The sequence below is a fragment of the Sinocyclocheilus rhinocerous genome, unplaced genomic scaffold, assembly GCF_001515625.1.
Source record: "Sinocyclocheilus rhinocerous isolate Xijiao unplaced genomic scaffold, SAMN03320098_v1.1 scaffold839, whole genome shotgun sequence".
Lineage (NCBI taxonomy): Eukaryota > Metazoa > Chordata > Actinopteri > Cypriniformes > Cyprinidae > Sinocyclocheilus > Sinocyclocheilus rhinocerous.
The window spans coordinates 889,743-899,509 of record NW_015652287.1 but is presented as its reverse complement, the minus strand read 5'-3'; the positions used below and the strand labels follow the sequence as shown (position 1 = coordinate 899,509).

Below are 9,767 nucleotides of genomic sequence, written 5' to 3'. Positions count from 1 at the left end.
ACATTTTATTTTTGCTAATTGTTATATAAATGAATGTTTAATGGAAAGAAAATTGTCAAAATGAAGTCATAATGAAAAAAAAAACCTCTTTGAAGGTTGACAGATTGCAAATATCCTTTTTATACTTACACGTTTTATACCTTTTTATACAAAACTGAAAATACTTAACAAGACCTTTGCTGCTAAATATATTCTGTAATTGTATCGATTCACATTTGCTATAAATCTATAACATTTAAATTAGGTCAAATTAGCACAGAATCATTTCTGTGCCGCTTCCTGCAATCACATCAAGAATCCACCAAATATCCACATGAATTATGAATCTCAGATGTTTAGGAAAATGCTGCGCTGAGTTTTTGTGCTATATAGTGGTTAAAGAAGAATGAGCCCTGTTTTACATGAAAAAAACACACATGACAAAAATGTTTTAGATCAGTGAAGATTTATATTATAATTTACATTTTGTCAAAGCTGTACTTAAATAGCTACGTAAACAAAGACAGTCTTTTTTTTTTCCTTTAATTTAAAGCTGAAGATGAGGTGTAGACTTTGGTCATACTTTAGGACAGAAAGTGTATGAGATACAGTACTACTACCTCACAGCACATGTTGCTGATAAACTGTCCTACTAATATCGCTGCACAAAATCATATTAAAAACAAAGAAAAAAGTACAAACATAAGACAAAAGAAAAAAGAACCAGTGCATACAAAGGCCAAAGTGATGTGGAGTGTCCATAAACATCATCACAGACCTGCAGAGCAGACAGTTGCAGCAGCTCACGCTGCACTTGCACACATCTCTGAAAATAAACGAAAGAGTTCACTTTGGTTATCATTTCCACATTCTCATTTCTTTATCGTTTTGGTTTCTGTAATGTGCCACACATAAGTAAGAAATTGCAGTGTCAGTGTCAGTGTCACACACACACACACACACACTCACTCTGACATTTGAGGTAACAGTTGTTGGTAATATATAATATGCCCTTTTTGTATTCATTATGTTGTGTAGAGCTCAAAATTAAGAGAATAAATGTTTTGTAAAACACGTACACATAGATACGTAACCTCTGACCTTTCCTATAGTTAAAAAATGCCTTCAACAAAAAGGTCTACCTCTGACTTCAAAGCCCACATTAAAAATAAACCTGAATGTGGTGAGCTCTTTGCAGTCACACATGAAATCACAGTCAACTGGGACACTATTTACAGTTACTATCCACAAAAGAATAAAGCAAAAGAAAATATATAAAACAGTAAATTACAATGATTTAACCAGTCATTGTAAACATTATTTCCACGTATTGGTTGTGAAGGATGATGCGTTGAATAATAAATTAAATAGATTACGTAACAAACTAAAATAAACACCAAGAAGAGCAAATAATATTAATAATATTAATAAAAGAATATGATTGTCTTTTTAATTTGTGTAGGACATACTGGACCACTGATGGACTGGAACGATGTCTGTTAGCCCTGAGTACTCAAGTCCCTGAACATAAAGGCCATAGCCTGATTCTTTGAGAAGAATTATGTATACTTGTGGCTGTCCATAACCTTGTCAAGAGAGCTAGTCAGGTAAATGGTCAGCAATCCTCTAGTTGGCTAGGTTTCCATGGCCTCCTCTGTCTCCTTTTTAACCTTGACAGGTAGGAGCTGGATAGGGCTGCTGCAATGAACCTTGATGACAGAGTCCTCACTGCCATGCTCGTTCAGACGATATATAGATAATGCAGGTGGTGGGGGGTGCAGGTCTCCTCCAGTGCTACCTTTGTGATAAGACGCCTTAAAATCCATCTCCTGCCAGAGCAGGCCAAAGATCTGTTTCTCTACCATGCTCTCCACATCAAACCCTTCCATTTCTTCCAGTCTGTCTGCATTATCGCTGATGTCAAAGCGTTCAATTTCCTCATTCACGCGGTTGAGTTCATCCAGGCTGCAGCTGGGAGAAGGAGAGACCGCTAAGCAGTAGCCTTTGAGGTGGAGCCGCAGGCTGCTAAGGTGAATGTAGTTGCGGTGGCAATGCGGGCATTGGTGTGGATGTTCTCGTGTGTGCAGCCGTTTGTGCAGCTTGAGGTGGACAAACTGTGTAAACTTGGCTGGGCAGATCTTGCACTGGTAGGGCTTTTCACCAGAGTGCAGTCGCAAATGGGTCTTCAAGTTGCTAGTGCTGCTGAAACGCTTGTGACACACCTGTGAGGTGAAAGCAGAGTTTTAGGATCTCATTCTTATTGGAGCAGAAACCTTACAAATGTACTCAGAAAATGAAATGACTGGTTACAACTGAAATTGTTGGTATTATTTACTTGGCACTCATGGGGTTTCTCTCCTGTGTGGACCAAATAGTGTTTCTGCAGGTGGGCCAGCTGAGTGAAACCTTTATTGCAGGTCTGACACTTAAAGGGTCGTTCACCGCTATGGACTCGCAGGTGCACCTGGAAATAAAGACAGGTAAGCTAGGTACTACCAGGAGTGTTTCTAACAGATGTGTAGCACACATATGCTTTTCATCAAAAAGGAGGCACAGTTGTCTTGCTTACCTTGAGATTGGAAAGTTGACCAAAAGTCTTGGTGCAGATATTGCACTCATACTTGATCTTCCCGTTCTGCTTCTTAAGTGGGTAATCTAGAGTTTTGTAGCCTGTGGAACCTTGTTTCATCTTGCTTAGATTGATCGCCTTATCCTCCGAGCGGCTGGTACTCAGGATTGCTGAGGTAGGCTTGGTAGGAACACGTCCGGTAGAGGCTGCAGAGCCGGCTGGTGGAGACCCACCAGCGGGAGCGTAGGGGTTCCCATGCCCATGGACTGGTTTGTCTTTCAGAGAGGTGGCTGCAGAAAAGGCACTGGTGGCCGCTGGGAGCAGGATGTCCCTGGGAGCCAGAGAGTCAGGTGGAAGCAGAAATTGTCGACTACCCTCGGACGGAAGCATGCCAGGTGGGAAGGGTACATGAGGGGGTACCAATCTGCTATAAAAGGGGTACATGTGTGGAAATATACCTCCCAAAGTAGGTGGCCCACTCAGACTACTAACAGGGTAGTGGGGCATGAGGTAGCGTGAGTAGTGCGGGTTAGGGTAGAATGGCATGGAGCCTGCTGGTGAGTAGCCTGGGTAGTGGTTCAGGCCACGACTGTAGAGTGCTGGAGAGAAGGAGAGAAGGGTGTCTCTTGGCTCAAGGGATGCTGGTGTGGGACTGCTTTCTGGACTGCTCTCCAGACTGCTGTGTGCTGAAGGGCTGGGTGTCACTGAACACTGTCTGTGGGAGCGGTTCGGGAGGCCAAATACTGTGGTAGTCTTTAAAAAGTCTTCGCTTAGGGAAGGGCGGAGCGGATAGACAGCACTGGGGTAAAGAGGTCGGTCTGGGCTGTTGGGGCAGCGGGGACGGGTGGGAAGTGGTCTGCTGGGTTCTTGCAGTACGTCTTTCAGAATCTCTGAAACACTGTGCTCTCTTTTCCCTGGGTGCTTGATTTCAGTCACTTGCTGTGTGGCTTCAATCAGGCTCTGCTCTGTTTACACACAAAAAACAATATGTTAATTTTCTCACTCATTTACATTCACTGATACAGGTCTGTTTGCGATATTTGTTACATGGTCACAATCCCAATTCCAGTTACTGTTATTTTGAGGGACACAGCAGTTCCATTGTCCCAGAGGATACAGCTATTCTTAAAGCAAATTTCAACAAAGCACCCCAGTGGTTCACTTAGTGTGACAGTTTGACAAATTATCCCGTGTTAGGGTCTACAGACAGGATGTGAGGCCTGACAGCCGCCCCGGTCAGGGTGGGATGGATGCACTGATACTATCTAATGGGGTTCACTGAGTGGGTGTGGGGGGACTGATGGCGTCCTGCTAATAGGGATCTACATGCCTAGATCTCTCCCTTTTAGAGTCCACAGAGACCAGGGATGGATTTTATTTAGTGACTGATCTTAAAAGAGTTCCCAAATTTCTGCACAGCGCCAAACTTAAAAGCTTTTGCAGAATTCACAATAATACAAATATATATAAAACATGCATAGAGTAATATAATTCTCAAATTTAGGCTAAATAGACCCATTATAAACCACCCTGACCCTTCCACCCACTCACATTTGATGAAAGGTGGAAAGCTAATTAGAAAATTACTTTCCCATATATCTTAAGTACTTCAATGTTAATCTCCTTCAAAAGGATGTAAACAATTAAATAACTTCCTGCTTCCTGTTCACTGAACTTTCACGGGGTTAATTGTGTAGAATTCAAGTGTGAATATGAGTGTGCACATGAAAAGTATCCCTTAAAAGATGTACCAGACTCTCTTCTCCCCTATCCCTCTGTACCGGCAGCTACGTGTAAACAAACTGAGAGGTTATCAGTTCTCCCCTCCCACCTCTCTTCCACAGATAGTACCAGTTCTGTTCCTCCCTAGAGAGCTTGCCAAAAACAAACAGCAGGCGATCACAGAGATATCAATCTGTCAGCACAGCCCTGCCACCAGGAAGTTCAACTAGTCAATGGAAGGTTTTTTTCTCTCGTGCGCACTCTTACTAGCCTCTCCTTACTCTTAAAGTGGCAAACAAAAGATGAAGTTCCTCGCACACCTCCTGAGGCAGGATGACAAAGGAATGAAGGGACTCAAGATACATGTTGGCTGAATGTGCTGTCATCTTACACCAGACAGGACTAGTGAAATAGAATGTCAGTGTCTAAATCAGTTTCAGGTGGGAGGCTGTGTCAGTCAGATCAGCCCATTCTATTAGATTGAGTCATACACCAGGTTTCTTTAGGGTTGCTACTGTTCCGCTTTGAGATGCAGGGGGTATTATTCCTTCTTAAGGCTGCAGGTAGAGGGGCAGCAGACATGAGTGAGTAGGTGTAATTACAGACTTGTCTATGTGTGTGTGTTGAGCTCAAGGGGTCGGCTACATCCAGTGGCCCCAGGGTATGCGCATGACTCTGGGGAGAGGAGTCACACTGACTGGCCTGTTCACCTTCCTTTAATCTCCCCCTCTCCTCCGTATCAATCTTTCCCTCTGTCTCGTTTTTTTTTAGCTTAGAGACTTTTATTGCTGGTTTAGTATGTTGGGCAAAACAAACCTTAGTCTGCACTTTCATGTTTAAAGAACGTCCTCAAACACCAATGGCTGCAACATTACACTCCTATTCTTTGTAATTAGTCTGAACAAAAACATTGTTGAGGAAGAAAGGAGAGAAATAGAGTAGTTCAAAGAATTCCGATCTTAACAGAGATGAAAGGGAAGAAGCTGGTGTGTTTGCACCATGCTTACAGGGTCTATCTCTATAGTGGGAAAGGCATGTTTTTCTTGACTTAAACTGAGATAACAAGGATCAAATATATGTCCAGGTCTATGGCAAATAGAGAGATGTCACATATATGTATTTTTGTGAACTTACTGAGTTTTTGCATCATAATCTCTCCAGAGGCAGGGTAGTTGAGACGGCGGGCAAACTCAGGGCAGTACCACACCAGTAGTTCCTGATCTGCAGGAATGGCCTTCACGGTGTAGAAATAGATGTTCATGCCATTTTGGCAGGCAGCAAGGTTCTGTTCCTGCTGGGAATGTGCTGGATTCACATAACGCATCCAGTTACTCTTCTCCTCGACCAGTCCGTCCACAAAATGATGGAACTCTCCATTTGAGTATATCTAGAAAATACAATGAAGAAAATTAAGACCAGATCTTTTTTTATTAGAATAACTTTCGTTTTCTTTATTACAATGTTCTATTCTCTAGTCCTCCAGTGTAGTTCTCACGTCTTTGAGACAGACAAGTGGGGTTTGCTCTTATAAAGTCTCACAGTGAGTCAGCAAACGCCCCCACACTAATATGCACAGTCTCAGAGTATCTCCATCCAGTTCTCTGATGCATTCTTAGGTCTCGTCTGAGGTATGGTAGGGGGACGCCTGTCTCAGTATCTTGTTTATACTAAGCTTGCAAGTTCCAGGAACACTTTCAAGACGTCACAAACAAGGTTTCCCTCAGAAACGTCAACACTACACTTCCTCTAGCACTTTTTCTCTATGCTTGAAAAGCTAACCAGTGACTCTGTAATCACCTGCCCTGCATCATATGGTAAAGGACTGACAGTAACACAGGAAAAATGATATCAGTGCTGTGACTAGTAGGTAAAGACCAGAGTTGTTCCACTTGGGGATCTTCGATTTGGCAACAATATGGAAGTGACAGAAAATAAGTCAACACAAAACCAGAGCAGGTTGACTTTGCACTTTCTCCGTGACGACAGCTGTAAACGACAGCTGAAAGTCACAGAGGAGTGAGAAAAACATTTCGTTTGAATTGTTAGTGGCATTTAATGGTAGTGGCAACTGTGATGTTGCAATGGGATTTCTTTTTTCACTGGTCAAACACTTTGAATAACTGCAATGACACAGATAATCTGTAAAGCGGACATATTCTTGAGAAAGATATATTCACAGCAGCAGAACTGAAGAGTCATTCAGCACTTCCTGTCCCACATGCTCAGAGCGCTGCACAGTCAAATAAAGATTACACTACATGGAACGTATCAGTGCTCTCTCAGTCATGCAGCACCAGTGCAGCAATGCAGTTCACAAAACAGCAGATCTTTACTCAGCAGTTTCTGATCGCTCTGAGAATATAAAGGCACTTCTTCTACATAACCATCTAGCCCATGATGTCACATAGGAAGTCAGTCAGTGGAACAGGAAGTGACCCGGTATTGTTTTTCTTGTCCGCTCCTACTTTATTGCGGCCCGGGTGAGTTCTGTGTTCTCTAGAGGACCCTCCCAGGTGTGATCTTTTACGATGTACGTGCATTTCTCCTCAAACTCTTCCTCCGTCCATTTTGTCATGTCTACATCCTCTACATCCATCTTGAGCTCCTCATTGTCCACGGCGTAGGGTGCTTCCTCAGTAGTCAACATGGCCGAGCTGTGATGAGAAGCAGCCTGAGAAAAAGAAAAAGCATTCGAATTGAATGACTTATCAGATCTGAGAACTAGAGAACTAAACATTATCTTAGGAAAGAGTAAAGGTTAAACTACCTAAATGATCTAGTTGCTTTAAAACTTTCGTGCTGCGCAAATGTTCATTTATACTACAAATTTTAATTAATTACAATTTAAATATTTTTGCCTAAATTAGAGCTTAATCGTTTACACAACATTAAAAACTAAGAAGTTTCTTTCTACACAAGCTGAAGTGCTCTTAAAGTAAATAAAAGACAACAGCCGTGCCGACCCGCTCCGTAAGGTCAGAACTGATCAAAGTCTCTCTACTCATGTCCTACTCTTCATTTCTGTCTATCAACATGAGTCGAACCCTCTCCCTGTTTTCTTCCCTGAGTGAAAAAATAGTCACAAATGGAGGAAAACAGAGGAAGGAAGTCCCGTCTACATCTGAATGTAGCTAAAATTGGAATCAGAGTGGCAGAGCAATGGAACCATCAATCCATCCCAGAGAATGTGTGTGTGAGAAATAGAAACAAAAGAGGAAAAACTTTGACGCAAATTGATACAACCAAAATTCAAAAGGGAAAATACATAGTTACCTGTTCAGGACTAAAACTAAACTTCTCTGAGAATGTTTTATTAAATCTCTTAAAATGATTAAAAGTGTTTTCATGTAATTTAAAAGTACATTTAAAATTAAACTAAAAACTTCATTTAAAACTATTTGTTCTTATAATTACAAATGTTTGTAGTTTGTTTTTATTTAAAGTTTACAGAATTAATACAATTTATGTTTCAAAGCTGATTTGTGAAAAAGTTGATTTGTGATGAATATAAATTGTAGTTGAGCATTGTCTATTATACCAACATTTTATACATTTAAAAAAAAAAAAAGATCAGAAAATAGTTATGTTTTTGTTAGAAAGAATTGTGTGCGTAGGACAGCTGTAGAACCAAAACTCATAATGAAACTGAAAAACTCCACATTAACAAACATGGAAATCAGATGTATGCATACTAAATATGCACGCACAATATAAAACTATATATTATGTTTGATAAGAAAAAAAAATACTACTTTTAGGTGAAATCTTAAAAAAAAAAAATTTAGTTTAAATTTAATAAAACTATAAACTATTATTAAATACAGAAATATTTTTTCTAAGAATTAAATACAGAAATTATTTTCTAAGAATTGTTTTAAATACTAAAATAAATGAAAATGCCTAAATTATCACAGTCAAGAATTTTCACAAAAAAAAAATAATGAACTAGAAAGCCCCAATAAAACTGTTTTTCTATACCTCAAAACAATCACACCACATAGAATTAACAACCACTAAATAACTGAATAACCACTAAACATTTCATTTATGAAATAATAGAAACAATCAGTTCCATTGTAAAACGCATTCTCTGCTTTACACAGAAATAAATGCAGAACACACAGAAACTGAGTTTAGAGAAATGTCACTTACCAGGACGCTCTGGTCCCAGCCACACATAGAGGCTGTGTGTGATCTCTCCCCTGAGTGTGTGTGTATATGTATGGGACAGGTGCAGCTCACAGTTCTCCTGTCTTGTCCCACTGCTAGTCCAGATGGTAAGTGACTTCTCCTGCAAGTGCCTGAGATTGACTGACTGCCTGAGCAAGTTTGTCTGACTTGTTGAAGGCACTTTGGCCCTGCCCACTATCTCCTCCTGCCTTAGTATCACTGACTCCGCCTCCAGAGTACATGATCTAACAATTACTCCACTGCTACACACACACATTATTGCAGAGAAAATAATTAATAAATAATAAAAAAAAAAAAGTGCACTAACCACCCGAAATTTCCTTTATTTTGACCTTTTTGCCCTTTTTTGTCTTAAAATATTCTTCTATTAAAAAAGTTTATACTGTATTCAAATGTACTTTCTAAATAATCTTTTTCTAAATATAAATTTTAATCAGTATGCAATTTATTTTTTCATTATATTATAGAATAATTTTTTTTGTAATTATCAAAACAGAAATCCAAAAATGATAATACTATATTTTAACTTTATTTCAATTTATACTATGTTTATATATATATATATATATATAACACAGACTCTCACAAAAGAAAAAAGTGATCAACATAGTCTTTGAATTATTGAGACGCACAACACGAGACTGTTTTGACCCAAACCCCCAGAGCTACGTTCTTGTTTGAAGAGGAAAGTGAACATGTTGATGCGTCTTCCCCTCACTCTCATCCTGTGAAGGAAGGACGTCCTGTGACGGTGACTCGATGAGTAATGCCGTTTACTGGGAGCTGACTGACGTCCCTGTTCCTCTTTTATCCCCCATTTCACACTCTTTCCCACAATACTTACCTTCTCCGGTGCATTATTCATTCTTGAGAGCACTCCTACAAACTCACATTCTGGGTTCTAACATGTCGATCATTCTTAAAATCAGAGAAACTTCTCTTGTATACATTTCTCTTTCAATAGGAGAATATGAAGTACTAATGAAGGATTCTTGAAGGAAGAATGCCTGCCCCTCAGCAGACATACTCAAAAACACTCATTACACACAAAAACACTCTCACCCACCCGAAATTCAGCTAGTGACAAAGAGCTGACCACATCAGTCGCAGCCTACTATTTCCTGGCAGCAGACTACCCAGAAGATTGTTGTAGCCCCAAGGGCTGCCCAGAACCCACTCAGCCCACAACCCGCCCCAATCTGGTCCACAGCTGTTTACACTGAAACCCACTCAATAAGAAGTCCAGGAAGGACCAGCACCAAAACACTGAAATTCACCTTCAAACGAAAGAGCTGAAACTGGGACC

The 9,767-nt window shown here is 40.3% G+C and overlaps 1 protein-coding gene across 1 annotated transcript; it reads right to left on the bottom strand.

Annotated features, from left to right (window-relative positions):
- Nucleotides 1-520: 520 nt before the first annotated feature.
- Nucleotides 521-8,564, bottom strand: LOC107714407 (PR domain zinc finger protein 1-like). Its single transcript, XM_016520242.1, has 6 exons — nt 8,423-8,564; nt 6,747-6,941; nt 5,405-5,657; nt 2,549-3,513; nt 2,315-2,443; nt 521-2,201 (listed from the first exon to the last, which is right to left on the bottom strand). The coding sequence occupies exons 1-6, from the start codon at nt 8,447-8,449 to the stop codon at nt 1,614-1,616; spliced, it is 2,157 nt and encodes a 718-aa protein (XP_016375728.1). The 5' UTR covers nt 8,450-8,564; the 3' UTR covers nt 521-1,613.
- Between the last annotated feature and the right edge of the window lie 1,203 nt (nt 8,565-9,767).